Source organism: Passer montanus, unplaced genomic scaffold (genome assembly GCF_014805655.1).
Source record: "Passer montanus isolate IOZ18808 unplaced genomic scaffold, ASM1480565v1 scaffold18, whole genome shotgun sequence".
NCBI classification, from domain to species: domain Eukaryota; kingdom Metazoa; phylum Chordata; class Aves; order Passeriformes; family Passeridae; genus Passer; species Passer montanus.
In genome coordinates, this window is record NW_024365381.1 from 15411119 (window position 1) to 15430316 (window position 19198).

General features: G+C 35.5%; 1 protein-coding gene across 4 annotated transcripts in view; it reads right to left on the minus strand.

Moving 5' to 3' along the window:
• The window catches only part of SLC25A21 (solute carrier family 25 member 21), a 236654-nt gene that overhangs the window by 98832 nt on the left and 118624 nt on the right, over nt 1-19198 (minus strand). For all 4 annotated transcript variants that reach the window (XM_039705102.1, XM_039705101.1, XM_039705100.1 and 1 more), the window contains exon 2: nt 2092-2140. In XM_039705102.1, the coding sequence (XP_039561036.1) occupies nt 2092-2140 (49 nt within the window). The remainder of the gene's footprint in view (nt 1-2091; nt 2141-19198) is intronic.

Consider the following 19198-nt stretch of genomic DNA (forward strand, 5'->3'; position numbering starts at 1 on the left):
GCAGAAATGTTACTGCAAAATCTGTGCAATATCACTGAATACATCTGCATCAACAAACTACAAAAACTATCACTTGGTGCTGCCCACTTTGTAAAGAGCTGCAGTGGAAGAGTTAACTCAATGGACATTTCTTCAAATGAAGAAATTTGTTTAATGGATTTTTTATTTGATTCAGTCTCTCAATTTTACTTTGATCGATAATCTGATTTCTTCTGCACAGCTACTGTTCTTTCCTTTCTTCCTACTTCTTTCTTTCTTCTAAAAATTCCACTGTTTATGGGCTTATATTTAAAATTTAAGGGTTTCCTAATTTTTACTTTTTGTTGTATTTTAAGGATTGTTACAGCTTGACAAACATCCTCACACACTCTTTAATTCTTTATATTTTAGGATCTCAGATCTGAAAAGCCTTTTCGCTATGAAAAGTGTGTAAAACTCAGTAAAATCTCAAGGAGACATGGGGAAATCTGTCCTTGTTTTCTGAGAGTCCACTGTGTGGTTACTATCAGAAAACTGAAAGTATATTTGCTGACTGCCAGCACAGATGTGCAATTATTGCATTTTCTGACACATGATATGTGGCTTACACTAAATTATGAATGATTTACATTCTTACTACAAAAGAACACAACTTCTAGTTCAGTACAAACTGAAAACTGGGGAGAAGCAAAACCAAAGCTTGAAAGCTAGAGGTGAGTTAAAGCACAAACTGCCAAAATGAAGTCACTAAAGCACATCCTTTGTGGACCACTTGACAGATTTTTTCTTTTAAATTTGGTCTTGTATTTGTTTTGCTTGTACCCTGTTGCTTCTGAGTCTTTAATTTCAATCTCATTAAAGTCTTGTTTTAATGGCATTGTTTCAGTGGTACTTGGAGGGGCAGAGAGGACCCTGAGAAGCAGCAGGTGCCTTGTCTCTACATGAATCAGCACATCCGCGTCATGAAGGGATGTGGAAGGATTGCCTGAGCAACCTCCAAGCCTTGAGGAAGACCTACAGAACCTCAGCAGCATTTGATGCAGCTGGAGCCTGAATAACTGTCTCCTTGGGCAATGACCACAGACAGATTACTTCCTTCTGCAAAATGCAACCCGCAGAAAAATATTCATCTCAAGGTCTCAGGCAAATCACAAAATGTGATTTAAATAGAAGTCAAAAATGCATCCAAAAAAAACTCACATGTTGGCTAACTGAAACTGGAATATGAAGTCATAATTGACAACTTCAAGAATATTCCAGAGACCACAGCTGTCCTCATAATTTATTTGGGGCTGTTTAGTCTCCTAGTGAAGCTTTTCTACCTACATGTCTGTGACCTAGATAGAGCTCCAGTAACAGTATATATGGTAATTATTGGCACTGGGTAACACATATGACATGAATAGATTTCTCATTCCACTAGTATGCTTCTCCATTCTGGTTTGTTTTTCATGTACAGTAACACTAACTTGTGCATTTATGTAAAAACTAAAATGCATAGAAAATAAAAGGGTATTGCAGAAACTAGAAACACAGCTATTCTTTTTTTTCCATTTCAGTAACCATCATTCAGAAAAAAACAAATTAACTTGAGCAAATTTTCAAGGTCATTTAATCATTTATATTCACATAAGAACAAGTATTCAGGAAAAAACAAAGAGAGATAAAAAGATTTTAAAAATATGAAATCATTAAGTTATTTAGCTTACAAAGACAACAGGGAACATCTTCTCTTATAACTTTTACTGAAAATCCATGAAAATTATTTTGGAGGCAATATGGTATTTCCCAAATACATATAAAAGCATTACAGCAGATATTACATATAATAAGTGAATTTAACTTTAGCCATCTTCATGTCATAGCATTGTGTTACAAGAGTAAAAATACATGTCATAAGCAGATTTAACACCTTTAGATGACCTCTAATCAGAAATGTGCCATGCTACTCAAATTCCATCTGTCAAATGATGTAAATACAGGTAAGCAAATATAAATGTCATTAGAGGCACAAGTTACCTTACTGGGAGAAGTTCTAGGATTTTATTTTTTGACAGCTTGTAATTTGAATATCTTCCAGTGTCAACAAAACCTGTTCAAGCATGATCTTACCTTGTTTTCACTACATCAAGGGGATGCATCAGGCAAATTTCTACAAGACCTGTAAAAGAATAACAAAAAAAGGCCTAATAAACATTTGTACAAATAGTAATTTAATTTTCATTGACTCCAACAGTTTTTGAAATTTGAAAGGCAAAGTAAAAACCTACACATATCATTGATGACACAGTACTTTTATGCCTCATATATTAAACATGGCTTCTGCAGTGTGAATAAACCATTGGGCTTTTCAACAGTGAACAGAGCTAGTTGTTCATTGGAGTGGGTTAAGTGAGGACTTTACCTACACAATCAATTTCATCTTAGTTTTTGCTCAATTTTCTAACTTAAGAACAGTGGGAACATTTGACTTGCATCATAAATAAATACAATAAGTCTTGTTGAGAGTAGCAAAGGAAGGGAGTTCAGGTTGGTACTTGCTTCTTTGTCATGCAAGACTAATTCCTAAGGACACTGCAGGACTGCACTGGTGGCTCAGATGCATTAGATATTAACATGACAGCTGATTCCTGAGCATCTGAGCTGCAGCCTCACTGACTCTTTGTCCTACTGTGCCCTGTGCTGATGCTGATGTGTGGTCCTGGCTTTTCCCCTTTGAGTGTGGGTCTCAAGGGGCCAATGCCAAGGTAAGACAGATCTGGAAGGTCCCAAATTCACCTGTCAACACCACCTTCAAAGTTGGCTCTATTATTTTTTCTGCACACCTGACACCTGATGAAAAGTCCATACATAACCCAGGGAGAACTTTCTAGTTAAATTTCTAGATTTGCCTACTCTCCTTTCCTATTTGGCATAGCAGCCTCATTCCAAAGAGCAAACAAGCTGTAAAAAGATGTATTTATCAGGACCGCTGTAAAAGTGTATTTTAGAAATTTGTCCATCTGCAGACATGATAAAAACTACTACACAAATCTTACAGGACTTTGAAATGCCAAGAAAATACATGCATATATTCCTAGATAATGATTACAAGGTCTTTGAAATTTCCGTGCCCCGGTTATTATCAACCTTAAATGACCACTTTTTACCTAATGTAATAAATTCAGTGCTACATCATGAAGAAACAGGTTATGAAGACTATACTTATTACAATTTTGAATGCATTTATTTACTTTATTTATGATTATTGTAAAAATAATTACAATGTTTTCATAATAAAAAATGTGTCTTTTGATGAGTCAGAGCTAAATTTCCAAAAGTCTTGATTCAGGAAAGCATTCTTCTTCAAGTTAAAATATCTGCAAATTCCTTTCTTTAGGTATAACATACATTCCCACTGAAACTAAGCACATGTTAATGTTCCACTAGATGCTCTCCTATTTCAGATGTCACTGGCTTAAGTTCCACATCCTGTCCTTTCCCTTTAACACCACATCTGAGCTTAGGTGTTACTAAAGTTAACAGTCTCTAACACAGTTTGTTACATGCTAGGTAACTCATTTTCTAAGAAAAGTATTGAAATCTACTCAAGGAGAAAATCACATTTTGAAATACTGCACACAAAAACTATGGAACTAATGGAATTTTCATTTTGGCCCTATTCTTTGACAGACTTGATGGAGGAAAGCTCTTGGTGAGCTTCATGCAGGAACCAGGCTCGGCCTGAGCGGCACACATTGCAGTATGTAATCAGTAACAGAAACCTGAGCCTCTTTTCACTATTGAATATAATCTAAGGAAGGCTTAAAGTTTCATATTTTGGTTATTTTAGAACTAATAAGTTAAGTGTTTCAGGTAGAACAGGAAAATTTGGGATGTGGCTTAAGAGAGAGCATTAAATTTCAAAATATTATCTACTTTCTATTTCAACTTTATGCAAACCTTCTGAGTAAAACAGATACCCACTAGGAAAGCCTTTTAAATTGAACTAGAGCATTAGCAGAGAGTGGCTTCTCATTATAGTCAATGGAGGTACAGCCAATAAATACAATAAAGTTTTTAGCTCAACCTATATTAAATATTTATATTTAAAAAAAAATAATTTCTGCTCAATACACATTACATATTGAAGACATATATTATTGATAACTGTTACATATTTATCCTAAAGAATAATAAACTATTTATACAACAAGAAAGAACAGCAGAAGTTTTTGCACATGAACACAAGTAACTTTTGGAGGTAGTAACTGAAGGAGGGTGTAAATTGTAATGCCAAAATTCTTCATTAAATGTATTTAACAGGAATTTACATTAAAATTTGTGAAGATGTTAAAATGTTTAAATTGAGTTCCTAACATAAAATACTCGCTGTGAGTTCTAATTTAACAGAAACAATTTTCATTATTTTCTATCATTACACTCTAATGCATAAAGATTGAAAACCATAAAATTTTCCACACACCCTCTGACCCATAGCTTCCTGCCACTTTGTTTGAAGGACAGCATCAGGTTAATATTTATGATCATTGTTTTGCTGTATTTTCCTTTCACTGCTGTATGCAGCATTGGGTTTTTTTCAATTTTGGATAAAAGGAAGACAACATAGATGATATCAGCCAAAGAATATTAATAATAGTAGTAATGAGATTCATAAAAAAGAATGCAATTTCTTCAATGAAAGCAAAAGCTGTCATCATTATTTCTTTGCAGGCATATTTATTACTGTAATTATTGTCCAAGAATTGTTCTATTTTACTGAAATAAGATCATATATCACATTTCACATAAGGGAACTGTCCCAAAATCTATAAACTGCTCCAACAGCTGCCAACAGGTGCTTTGTGAGTGGAGCTGCAACTGAGTATTTCAGTGCTGGCAGGGGGCATAGCCTATGAGTTTTTCCCTTTCCAACTACCCTCCTTTTCTAAGCTCTCTTTTTCCAACCTTCTCCCCCTGTCCCCATTTTTGATCTTCTATTCCATCTAATTTTGGCAGATAGAGCCTACAGTAGGGGGCCAAGCATGGGGCCAAGGGTTGTTCACCCTATTCTGTTTTTGCAGCATTAATGACCATTTTGGGAGAAAACTGTAGAGTGCCAGAATTTGGCTCTATTTTCTTGGTCCTTGTAGGATAATTTTTAATTCAGGCATTTTTCCAGCAACTGAATCAGATGAATTCCAAGGTCCTTGGCAAGAGATCTGTTTTGATAAGTTCAGGATTCTATTGGTTATCTGCCTTTCTCAGTCTTTCCTTTGTCTCATCATATAATTACACACCAGGTTTTAAACGATGTATAGTTACTTGATTTCACCAGACCAAATTCTTCAAAAGATGCAGGGATTATGACACAGCTCTCTGAAGAGCACCAAAGGACTGCACACTGTGCAGGACACTAATGGAACAGCTACAATCAAAAGCTACATTTTTCCATCTACTATAGTAGTCATGCAAATCATTACAACATCCTACTTGATAGCCTGCCCAGAAAGTGTGGTGGCCCTACTAAATTACAAGCACTCTGAGATGTGCTCAATAAAATAAAATATATTGCCCTTTCTTTAGCTAATGTTCATCAGCTTTGTGGCAAATTCAATTAGCACTATGAAAATCTAATTTACTAAACATCTCTATTAGAATGCAATATATCTTAACTTGTCACTCTGTAAAGACTACTGTTTACAAACTTTATTTCCATGATAAAGTAGTTAAAATAGTTACAGATACATTGTCCAAAAAGTACTCTAATAGTCCCATTGGGTCTCCTTGGTGAAGTCACATGCAAACTAACCCAGAGTGATATATGATGGCCTAATTATGTTTAATACAACTCTGATCCAACTAGCTGAACAAGAGCCCAAAGGAAATATAGGAAAGAACAATTACTGGGTCAGTCCAACATTTGTTGTCTTCTGGGTGGGAAAACATTCCCTGTGAAAACCAAATACTGACCATAAAACAAGACATAATCAAAATCTGGGTGTTGAAGAAATAACCAGCTGTCATCATTGACATGCTCTGAGCATACACAAGTGGAATATCAACAACCAAGAAGGGAGTCCAGAATCCTATTATGTAAAACATTCTGCTCAGTAACTGAGCCCATGGAGGGAATAAAATGACAGAAAATGCTGACCTCCAAAATGACCCTGCTCAGTAAATAATTTTCCTTTTCCCAGCTAATATCTTCTGTCTTTAAATTGTTTCCCATTATGGATTACATTACATTTCCCTCTACAAGATTCACACTTAAAATTTCAAACTGGCAATTTCACATACATCTCTTCAATGCAAACATTTTGGTTACTGGTGGCTATTTTGAGCTCCTTTGTTCTTTGTTGCTCTATTCCATCATTCACACAAATCTTGTATCAATAATCACACATGGCTTGAGAATATTTTGACACTGTTTAAAATGTGTTGTAGCAATCCATCTGGCAAGATGTGAAAGCTTGAGATTTCAGCAGCACAGGCTTATAGCTCTCCTTGTATCCGCAAGGGTTTCCATACTTCATCTATTCACTGCATAGGCAGAAAAATAATGAAATCTAGCTAACAGTTCTTGCAAAATAACACAGATAAAACCAAACCATTTGGGCCTTGGAATGCTTTAGGAGAGGACTTATATTTTTATTTCCAGCATTTCATTGATCCTGAAAGTGATGAACCGAAAAGTGTGAAGTGCCTGTGATGGACACTGATTTCTTTCAAAAAAACCCTGAGCAGCTCACCCTCTATGTGTTTTCTGCATCATACACGAACACAGATTCAAGAGATGTAGAGCAGGATCCATGTGTTAGTTCAGACAACCCCCTACAGTGTAGAAACCATTATGCACCCTCCTCCCCTTGTGTTACTCATTTCCCTGGAATAACACAGTCACTGGAGAAACACAACAGACAGGAGACTGGTCAGAGAAAATGTGGCAATAAACACATCAGGCACTGTATATTGTATAGCTGGAACAGTTGATATTTATTTTGGCTTTTACATAGATATAGTTACAATGTACAAAATGATCATAAATATTTTATGTGTACTATACATTTCCTTCTGAGAATACAAGTTTGACAGAAAGAATCTCGTGTTGATCTTTGTATCCCAATCAAAACAAGGACAAATTCCTCTTAAATATGCTTTTCTCTTGGCTAAAAGACTCCATTTGATGGGATGGAGCATGGACACTCTTCCTGGTTGTAACAGCACTATTTCATAAACCATCAATGCCTGGAAAAAAGCATCCCTGTGGTAAATTCTGCCCAGGTGAATTAGTTTCTATCAGCTGGCTATCTGACTTAATCTTCACAGACACATAAAGCTTTTACCTGTTCTGTAAGGGTACACCTTCCTCAGAAAAGTCCACAAAATGTTAGGTTCACTGGGGAGCCAAAGCTCATTGCTTTCCTAGGGAAAAAGTAATGCACTGTGCCCTTCTCAGTTGTAGTACATGTCAACTAGGCTCCAAGGAAAACTGTACAAGAGCATGTACAGACTGTGCTGAGAAAGATCTACCTGTTAGCCTTTACTTAAGAAAGTGACACTGATTTTAACTCTTGCCCAGGATTCTATTTAGTGATGTGTTATGGGATTAACTAATGCTACCCTGGAGCTCCTCACAAACGTTGGTAAGGAACCAAATCAGTGCTTTCCTTAGAAAATGTGGAGAAATGGAAAGTTACTACAAAAAGTACTCCATAATGGCAGTGCTGTATTCATGAGTAATTCTTCCTCAGAGACCTAGTTTACACGGAGAAAATACACTAGAAAACATGTTAATTAAACAAGTTGTCGAATATGATTTTCCCCTTGGCGTAGACAAGGATGCCTGTGTTTAAAAATGTGTTGGCTGATCACAGGAGGATTCCAGGAGGAGTTGTTGGTTTACTGTCACATTTTAGAAGAAGTCTTTTGCATGTCTACAGGAGGAGGTGGGTCATGCTCAGCTTCTTGTTAGGTAACAGTGTTCCTTAACAGATGCAACCAGTCAGTGCAGCACTGCTATCTGGAATTGCTGTCCTCAAAAGCAGGGTTGAGAACAGGGATTACCTGATTTTCAATAAAATAAAACCAAACCACTCTGGACTTCATTTTTGTTGTTTGGTTGACATTATTTGTTCTGAAAGAGGTCAGTGTTCTCGCAGCTCTCTCCATGAAAGCAATTCAGCTTGTGTTCAAATAATAATGGGGCCTTGGTTATATGGTGTAGCAAACAAACATTTTAATCTTCAAGGTTTCAAGTAAAGATTCCGCAAAGGCAGGAGAATCACATCCTAGTTGTACAGAAGACAGGAGCTGGAAATGAGTGTTTCAGGCAGCATTTTGTCTGGACCAGGTGTTGCTCAGCCATAACCCCCTTCAGCCTCTAAGTCCCAATACACAGACATAGCTAGAAACGTGCTGCTGCTCAGTGCTCACGTCAGAAAGTTCAAACTGCTCATCTTTGGTGCTCACAATTCTTAGCTAGTATCTGCTGCGTTTCACTGCTGCCTGCCCAGCTAAAGAGAACATTATTACCAGATGGGAAACTGCTCAGTTCTATTGCAAATATAAAACAAATGTAATTGTAGTCTATTATTTTTGCTGAGCTTGAAAATTGGGTTAGAGTAATTAAGTGAATAAAGACAGAAAATGGTACACATCTTATTAAATAGTCTTGCTCTGAATAAAAGATACTCAAACCTAAGTTGTGATCTAGACCTGGGCACATATGCACAAAGCTTTGTATCTTTGGAAAGGCAAATTCCACCTTGATATAATACCTGTGTATACAAGTACTGAGAGATTATTATAGTAATGATAAAACAATATCTGAAATTCAACATTCATCACTATAAGTAACATATTGAGAAAGTATTTGCCTTGCCTCAGGGACTTCATTGGAAAAATGAAAAAAAAATAAAGCTCCCTGAGATTATTCTTATATTTTAGTTCCTTTTTTTTCGGTCTTATTTTTATTGGATGCTTAGATTGCTGACAAATGGTCCTATCAAGCAATTGTAATTCCCTTTCACAGTAGTTCTACTCTAGTATAGACATTTTTTTCAGTGAAGCTGAGACATGTTGATTCAATATGAGCGGGATAGTTGTAAATATGCTCATCAAAACCATGATGAGCAAATGTCTACCTAATTTACATTTAGCAGAATTCTGCAATATTTTATCAATGTATTTCTTGTCTATGGGGTAAAAAATATCTAGCTTTAATGTTCAAAGCATGTATGTAAACTGCCCTAAATTTAGCACAAATTTATTCATTGTTTGATTTCTACAACATTCAAGGCACAATCAATCAAATCAGAAAATTATGTTCATGCTGCCAGCAATAATCACACCTTTATACCTACTCCTGCCTAGAATACAGTTCTATGAATCTCTTAACACGCTTCACTTAAACTGTTTAATGCTCATTTATGTTTTCTAAGTACTGAGTAAAAACAAAGGCCATCTTCTAGTTTAATTTCATTTTTTATTTGCGGCACACTTTAATATGAAAAATTAAGTCCTTGTTTCACAGACTTACCAACTTGATTAACCTCATGCCCATAGCTTGTCTGATAAGTACATATGTGCCATTAGAGAAATCTATGTCAATTTGGAGGACCAAGTTAATTTTAAATTATGCATAGTTAAATATATTTATAATAAGTCTAGAAGTAATTGTCAAATCAACCAGCAAAAATCAGTGGCTCATAACAAAGAATCTTCTACTAGAGCTACATGTCTTTGGAGGAAATGTTCTTCCAGACTCCAATAGCATGTACTACTTTCACAGGGATGCAGTTCTAATTGCACTACTCACACAGAGCCTTTCTGAGGCAAAATGCTACATAGAAATGTTCTTTGTATGGTAACACCCACAAAATTTACATTATGACATATAGTCAAAAACACAGTTTTAGAATTCTAGACTTTTCACACATTTACCTTATTTTAAACACCAAAGCTGTTCCAGTGAGGCTAAATAGCACGGAGGGTTTGATTATGCCGTCAAACAAGGTGACATTTAGGTACTGGCACAAAATATAATGGAGCAAAACACAGCATACAACATTTACAAAAAGCAAATATTTTCTTCAAGTTCTTAAATTTTATTGAGGCAATATAGCATGGGTCACCAGAATTTACCATTTAGAATGTCACAGGAATTTTATTCATTTTAACTATAATTTAAATTCTAATTTTAAAATAGTAAAAAACATTAAGATATCAAACACTTTTCTAAAAATACAGAGTTGGATTCACAAATACTTCTGTGCAAAGTCACTTTTTCCAAAATGACCAGCACTTAAGAGTGTTTATATTGCTAACTGATCTTTTTCTTTAGTTAGTCTTTCTGTTACTAGAATAGCATTAAAACTTTGCGTTATAAAATAAACACTTGCAGTTTACAAACTTCAGTATCTGAATCTCTAGACACAAGTGTAAGGCTATATATTGTGCAAATTCTTCATAAATTTTTCAGCAAGTATTACAGCCTATTATGTCACTCAGATATGACATATTCTTTCCTTCATGTGTGTCTGAAATGGAAGTTTTTTAAACCATAACTGAAGGGACCACTGAGGTCAGCCCTGGGTTACATGATGTTTGTGTCACTACAGCTTCAGATATTTCAATGCATATTGAATCAATATTCCTGCAACAAAAGTGTGTAACTGATATTTTCTTTGCTGCTATAGTAAAATGCTTCTCAGTAAACTTGTTTTCATAAGAAGTTTGCCCATTCATATGTCCCAGAGCTGTTGTAATCTTCATTGCTAATGCTGATCTAAGAGCATGGACATAATTTTATTTCTTGACACATTTAAAGTTCTCTAATGAATAAAGCAAACAGCTTATGGCTGCTTGGACTGTCACTCGATTGCCCTGGAGGGTTTTAATGTCTTTAAAATAGGCCTCCTAGTTTGTATTTAACTACCTTGCCCACAGAGGTCTGAGGGGTAAGGCAGATCAAAGATGTGCTGGCAACATAAAAAGCAGCTGTCCTTCATTTACCTTTAATTAGCTACATCTGACCAGATTCTTTATGGCCTCTTTGTCACACATTCAACAGTCTATAAGCCTTCTGACCTGTCCTTAAGGACTCAACCATTACAAGAGTTTCAACAAAATACAAATTAAAAATATGAGATCTTTGAAAAAAGAGATCTTTGAAAAAATATTTGGACTCACTATAGAAATACTACCTGAAGCATTATTATTTTGGATTTATCTGCAAAAGCTACAAATTGCTCAGTGTTTGGAGTGTCAAAATGGAATTGATGCTGAGCTTAGATCAGCTATTTACGGTTCTCTGTGTACTACTCAACATTGCAGTGAATAAATTTCACACAACAAGGGATCCTATAGAGAATGGAAAACCAAGCACGTGCCTCTTTGGCGGACACAAAGCTGCTCCTGCAGGAGCTGTGGCACTCACTGTAAAGGAAGTCACAGACCTGCCCCCCTTTTATTTTTTACCTCTACTTTGCACAGAATGCACACCAATATCCAGTAGGATTTTGAAAGTTCTGTTGTGGCTGCAGGATCAATAAGCAGTTAATGTACTTTGTTCTTTGTTGGTCTATTCCATCATTCATACAAGTCTTGTATCAATAATCATACATGGCTTGAGAATACTTTGACACTCCTAAAAATGTGTTGTAACTGTAACAATCCATCTGGCAAAATGTGAAAGCCTGAGATTTCAGCAGCACAGGATTTTAGCTCTCTGAATATACTTGAGATTTTAAAATACTTTTTTATTGTTTTGTTGTTGTTTTTTTTTTTTTTTTAAAAAAAAAAAAACACACTAAAAAAAAAGAACACACTATTATACAGCCTTGTAGTCAGGGGGTACTGAAAGCTAGTATCATCAAACTAAGGCCCTTCTGGAATAAAAAAAGCTGTTTAACACAGCAGCTGGAGTGTATGCTGAATTACTCAATTATTGGTACTTGATCACACATGTCATTATATTAACGCACTGAGATGGACTTCTTCAAATTACCTGGGTTTTGAGTTAGGTCCTTTCATGAAGGATTAGCTAACAAAAGAAAAATATAGAAAAGACATATACAAAGTAGAAGGGTTTCAAAATTTGATTCTGTTGTCTAAACTATCCCTTTTTATCTTTCTCTGTATGTAAAAACAATTTATAAAAACCTTCATATTTTTTTTCAAAATTCCAACCTCTCATACTTCCCTAGGAAAGTTTTAGTTAATCACATCTCCAAAGAAGTTAGCACACCTTCCAAGGAATTTGTGGTGAGATACATAAACAACCAAATGTGCTACCTCCATGAACATACATTAGCTAGCAGGCATGGCTGGAAGACTTATTCTTCAACAAAAGATTCTACTTTGAGCAGTATACAGAAGTAACTTTCTCCCCAGGACCACAAAGCTTGAGGGATTACTGTTGCACCTCAACGTTACTTTCACAATGTTCTTTTCTAGTACACAGCGTACATGTACTGTACATAGTGCTTGACCCAGTGTACAGCTGACAGATTTTTTCATCATTTATTACAAAGGCATGCATCTTTCCTCTCTCATTTAAAAGATTTTATTTAAACCAGGAGTCAAATCTATTTCCACATGTAACTAAAGGAGAAACATGCATGAATAAATAAAATTAGAGGACTTAAAAAAACAATTAAACTTGCTTACTTTTGTCTGATAATTCCTAAAGTTGAGAATAATGGAACAGTTATTAACAAGTCATATGTAACTAAAGGAGAAACATGCATGATTAAATAAAATTAGAGGACTTAAAAAACAATTAAACTTGCTTACTTTTGTCTGATAATTCCTAAAGTTGAGAATAATGGAACAGTTATTAACAAGATGTGGATTTTTTTCATGCTTTTTACCATTAATATAAAGACATATCAAAGTACACAGATGTATGAATAATGAAATGAGAGTACCACTTTCAGTTCAGGTGAAGAAAGCAAATAGAGTTATGCCGAATGTGCATATAATAAGGAAATTTTCCATGTACTAGTACATGTTGCACTGAAAATACATCACTCTTGACTGGGACACTCCTGGAATTCCAAAAACTGTCAAAGAAACAGATTGCCTAAAGAAAACCTAATTGCACGAATAAGAATGGTCCTAAAATATTACCATTACAAAATATGCACAGTTATGCCGAATGTGCAATATAAATAAGGGAATTTTCCATGTACTAGTCCATGTTGCACTGAAAGTACATCACTCTTGACTGGGACACTCCTGGAATTCCAAAAACTGTCAAAGAAACAGATTGCCTAAAGAAAACCTAATTGCACGAATAAGAATGGTCCTAAAATATTACCATTACAAAGTACTTACATAATGTAGAATAAAAACTCATTCTTCTTCTGAATCAATAAAAATAAGTAATTCTTCTGGGTAAAAATATCTAAAGAATTTAAAAACCCATAAAAATTTTGTTTAAAATATGCATGCAGGACATGGAACAACTACTGTTTGGGACTCTTAGACCAGTCAGCTTTGGAATGGCTGCTGAAGTGAACAACACTACAAATAAGCAGAAGTGCAAAAAACGTATTGTGAAGGGTCTTACTCTGGGGGAAACCATGCAGTCACAATGTGCCCAGATATCCTAGGTGAGCTCTCACTCGTTTTCTTCACTAAATTTCAATGGCTTCAATTTCTTTCTTTTATGGGAAGAAATGTTTCAGAAATATCAAGGAGAAGTAATTCCTGTTTGAAAACTTCCTTTTGTTCAAGATCTATGAATAATATTTAGGCAAAATACACTCCAAAATAAAGTATATATGCTGTAAAGCACAGACTATAAACATATGTATCAAATCAGTGATTTTATATGAAAATACATGAAATTTGGCAAAAATAATAGCTAACATTTCATCAGGGGAAAGCTCAGTATTGATTGTCCATTGCCTGGAAAATGAGAAAACTGACCACAAAAAAGGGGAAAAATTTTGAAATTAGTTTTAATGATATGTAGGTTTGAAGAATTGCTGCACCTTAATATACCAAAATGTGTTCATTTTAGTTTTGTAAACTGTCCTTCTAGCACTCTTTGCTAATCTGTATTTGAATGACTTATGAAAAGGTTTTGGGTCCCATCAAGACAGTTGAAAAGATTTTTCCAAACTCTCCACTAGTTGCTGCAATATAAACTGAACACTCCATGACTTTTATCATTTGGTGTGAACTGACAACTCTATGGCTGATAAGGCTATATAAAATTTTTATGAAAACCTCAAATACCTTTAGTCCCCTACATACTGTAAAGATTTATAAGCCAAAAGTATAGGTAAACTAATGTACAAATGTTCTAGGTCCATTTGAGATAGTGAGTGAAAAATTTTCTTAAAACAGACTCTTTTTACTGTTTAACAATGAATACTACTTAAAAGCAAATTTAAGACAATGCTTTCTCCCATTTCAACTGCTATAATTTAGACTACTAAAAGTATTTTCACAACAGAACTTCTTAATCTTTTATACACCTAAAATAATATTTTTTTACATAAGCAAACATTAAGGCTCCAAAAGTTTAGATATTCACCCAGTGTTTGAATATTCCTGAGATTTTGAACTACATTTTTTTGTGGTTTTTGTCTGTTTCAGTAGTTGTAACATTACACATTGACAAAAGAACACCCTACTTTCAAAAGTTAGTTGACATGTTGCCAGTTTTAAGTTTGGGTTTTCATTAAGAAATTTGTACTCATTTGTAGGCAGTGCCCAGAAATTTCCTCATACTTTACACAGGGAACTCCAAATGGAATATTTTTGGAGTGCAAAAATACCCTCAAACCTGATCTTTGATTTACTGCTGTCCAAAATTTCCACTGAAGTTGTAACTTTATCTTTTTCTTTTCTTTTTTTTTTTCTATAATGGAGACAGGATCAAATTCCAAAAGATGTCTTTAGAAGAATATACTCAAACTTTACGGATCCAAGCAAAGTAGTACTGTGATACATGTAGTTCTGCAAAGAGATCAAAAACTAGATGCATCTATGTTTTTCTTCTCCAATGTCCCATGAATGTTAAGAACACTTACTATAGGATAAAAATACAAAATTCATCCCAAATACAAAATGAGGCCTGAAACAACTGCTTTAAATATTAAGATACTCAGGAGTGAACTCCCTGCTTATTAGAATGGAAGCATTTTCTAAACATTTCAGAGAAGTTCTATAGGTGTACTAGAATAAACCAGATTCTTGGTGTCAAGTCAGCTAAAACACAATGATCAATTATCAAGTATCTGTGGATAGAATAAAAAATATAAATTATTTTCTTGAGTGTGACCTGTATACACAATGATGTCAAATATTCTAAGGTCTTCTGCTGCATGCATTTTTTGTTGAATTCTATGTTGTGGCAACAGGTGATGACAGCACCACTATTATGTGTTATTTTAGCAGTCACTGGTCTTCCCAGTATTTTTCACCACTCCCATCTGCTGGCAGTATATCATGGCAAAGATTCAAGAGAAATCCACTATGAAGCTGATTGTTAACTGGGAAATGTCAACATGCAAAGCCATGTTTAGAATTAACCTGTCTTTAACATTTTCAGGCACCCACACCCTCTCTTCTTTCCAAACCTTAATTACATCAGCAGCTTGACAGCATTAAAACAAAACAAAACAAAAACGCAAGGATAAGTAGAAGGGAAAAAGGTGTAGCTCCATTTAACACAAATATAGAGCAATAATCCTCCAACAGAGGCACAGAGATTGGTAACACTGAACTTGCCAAGAGATAAATGTCTTAAAAAAATAAATACCACCAGTAAGAAGGAATAATTTTCCACTAAAAGTATGAGGACTTACCACCACTGACTGTAATGATAGAAATTTTCAACTTCTTCCTTTAAGAAAATACCTGATTTTTACTGGTCAGTAGTTATGTATGTAACTGAATTCTTAAGGATCTTTTCTCACAGAAGATGCATTTTCTCCACTAATTGTTTCAAAATTAGATCCTTTTTCAGAACAAAATGAACCCTCAAAACAAGCAAGGATGCTATAATCCCCTTGTTAATTTCTTTAATGCTTGCTCTAATCACTCACAGTGGTCAGCTACATGTCAATTATAAAAGGATAACTCTAAGTCTCAGCATAGCTATAGTATCTTTAGAGGGTTTTATCACCTGAAAATGCCTCTGCTATGGTGTAGTGGGCCACACTACTTTTGATAGTAATAAAGAAACTCTATATCCCTTAATGTCCATACTTCCCTTGTAAAAATATGTGTGCCAGAGCCAAGTAGTGTAATGCAATCAGCATCTGAAAAGTGTTCTACACATCCAAGTTTCTGGCATCTAAACAGTGGATATCCTGAAATGTGCACTTCAAAGTCAATTCATTGTTCAAACCTCTTCTATCCACACCATCAATCCATCCTCCTCTCACAATAGAACAAACAAACAAACAAACAAAGAGGAAAATCAGAGTTCCTGTATACTGGCAAGTTCAAGCCCTGTCCTCTTCACAAACTGTGAAAGTTAGGAATAAACAGACCCTGCAAGATCCACCCTGTAAGAATCAAAACCAGTTTGAGTGCTTGCAGAAGGCAAATGCTGACATATGCTTCTATATTATGACATCAAAGAAGCAAAATTCCCTGCAAAGTTCCTAAAGATACAGTATTTGCATTTTACATTATTATTAGAGTACTGTGACTAACAGACCCAATTAATTAATTAAATTCCTTTTGCTACCTTTTTATATCTATATTTGGAAATTATTTAACACAACTGAAAAGAATGACAAGATTAAGCAATTAGTGCTGAGGCCCCAAAATACCTAAATTACATATGTTTTTAGTTAAAACCAGACTTTGTCTTATCCTTTCATTTGGACTCCTTTTGCTTGTTAGGGTTTGGAGAATGCTTGGTGAACTGACAGCAGAGCAGACAGCTTTCCCTACTGAAAAAGTAGGGAATAGAGATTTTTGAGAAGAGAGAAAAATAAGTTTCTTTGCTTATTTTCCTGAACTGCCAGAGAACATAGTCTAATCTGCTTTAGAGCTAATTATCTGATCAGTTTTGATGTGATATCAAAGAAATAGTAAACACAATATAGCTTTTGAGGTACTGTGCAGCTCATCTAACGCTGTTGCATCACACCACTGGCACCATGGATTCAACATGGACTGCTGGGTGAGACCAAGGTCTGATTAGAGCACAGTTCCATAATGTAGTGGAGTTTTGCAGTGTCAGGAAGTCACTGTTCTCATCTATATCTGATATTTGTCTCAGAGTTCCCTGCTTTCACAGTTCTTTGCTACTTCTGGCACTCAGCCACATATGGTGTTGGCAGTAGAATTGGAAGTCCAAAGACTGGCCACACTTTACCGGGAATGGGAGAAAGAAAAGCTAATTTAGGACAGCAAGAGGTTGTAATAGGAGGAAGGCATGGGCAAATTCTGGGACTTGAAGAAAGAAAATGGAATTCAGCAATGTCAGATAGTGTTTCCATATGAAATCTCACACAAGGAACCAATGGTGCAGTTTTGGTCAAAAGCCGCATGTAAAACTGCATGTAGTGGTCTGGGGCAAACGCCAACACAGGCTGAAGCAGGACTCCCAATGTCCACACTCAGCTATGTAGAAACTGGAAGCTTTCTACTGATGAAGACAGTGTCAGGGCAGCAGTGTCAGAAACTGCTTTAGACACTTGTTCATTGACGGTCCCTAAGCACAAGTGAAAAACTACAACACTGAAAATTCAGTCTGTAACACAGAGAATTCTTGTTGCAGCTAGTGATGACAGCTACTAGTGATATAAATTTTGTATGCGCTTTTCTTGAACATGTGCTTTTGTGCACCACTACACTGGTTATTTTTGTTTTGTGTGAAATCATGGCATAATTTAGTTTGGAAGGGACCTCCATTTAGTCTACATTAAATCCTGGTCTGCTCCACTCTGGTGCTATACACAGTATTGCTTCCCATGCAACATCAGTGGTTACTGGCTGCCAGCTGGACATCACACCACTGATCACAACTCCTACAGACCAGCAGTCCAGCCAATTTTTCACTCAGTGACCACTGGTCCAGCTCATAACTCACCAACATCGTAACAACGAGTCTACAAGAGACTGTGAAACATCTTACTAAATCTGAGTATGCAACAGCCACCATCCCCCCCTTGTACGCAAAGCAAGGCATCTCGTTAGTGTATGATTAATTAATGTAAAAACTGAGAGACCAAAGACTTAGTTATACACATTGCTTTGAGAAAGATGCATCCCTAATGGCAATAGTCTTTCACTTGCTGAAATAAAATCAGGCCATTAACATATTTGCTCTTATTTTATTTGCGATTTGGTTCTAAGAGATGGATATTACTTAGAGAACTCTTTAAAACAAACTAGGCATAATTTAGTGAAATGTGGGATACATAGGCTGTTTGACTTGTATCAATCTTAGTATCATAAATCACTGAAAAATATGTTCACTGTAACAGAGCAAATGTTACATTTTCATTAGGGCAAACAACACATATCTTAAATCTTGGAGTTGTGTTTGGTTTTAATTTCCAAATCCCTCTTTTCTCTCTATGCAATCTATATTCAGCATTTTTCATCCTCCATTTCTGTCTGTATCTGGCATGACAGATAAAGAGAAACCTCAAGTTACAAAATATGAAAATTCTGTAAGACTTGAAAAAGCAGGAAATGACAGTTTGAAAACTTTGAAATTAGCAGGTACCGAGAACAGTCAGTTTTTAATAACTAATTGTTTTGATATTCCTTATATTCCACACTCACAGCTTAATGCTGCAGATATTTTAAGTAAGTTACCTGATCTGGTGGAAGGTGTCCCTGTCATGGCAGAGGGTTTACAACTAGATGATCTTTAAGGTCCCTTCCAACAGAAGTCATTCCATGATTCTATGCAGTCTAACTGGTAGTTTGGATGTTCCTGTCTTGGATAGTCCATGAGTATGAAATTAGTCTGTTCATTCAGAGCTAATTCCAAGAACTCATTCTTGCAGAAACCATAGAAGTCCTTTAGAAGATCATCTCCAGGAGCCCTGCACTCTGCAACTATTCCACTAGAAAAGTCTGTGAGACGGCAGCCCTGCACTACTGAGCTGCAGGAGAGAATTGAAACTTGATACTTAAACTGGAGAGGATATCATCTGTGTAGCTAATTACCACTGGTTTTATGGTATATGTATAAGCACATGAATAAACACTTTGTATGTGTTGCAGGGTCCTTAATTTATAAATGGTC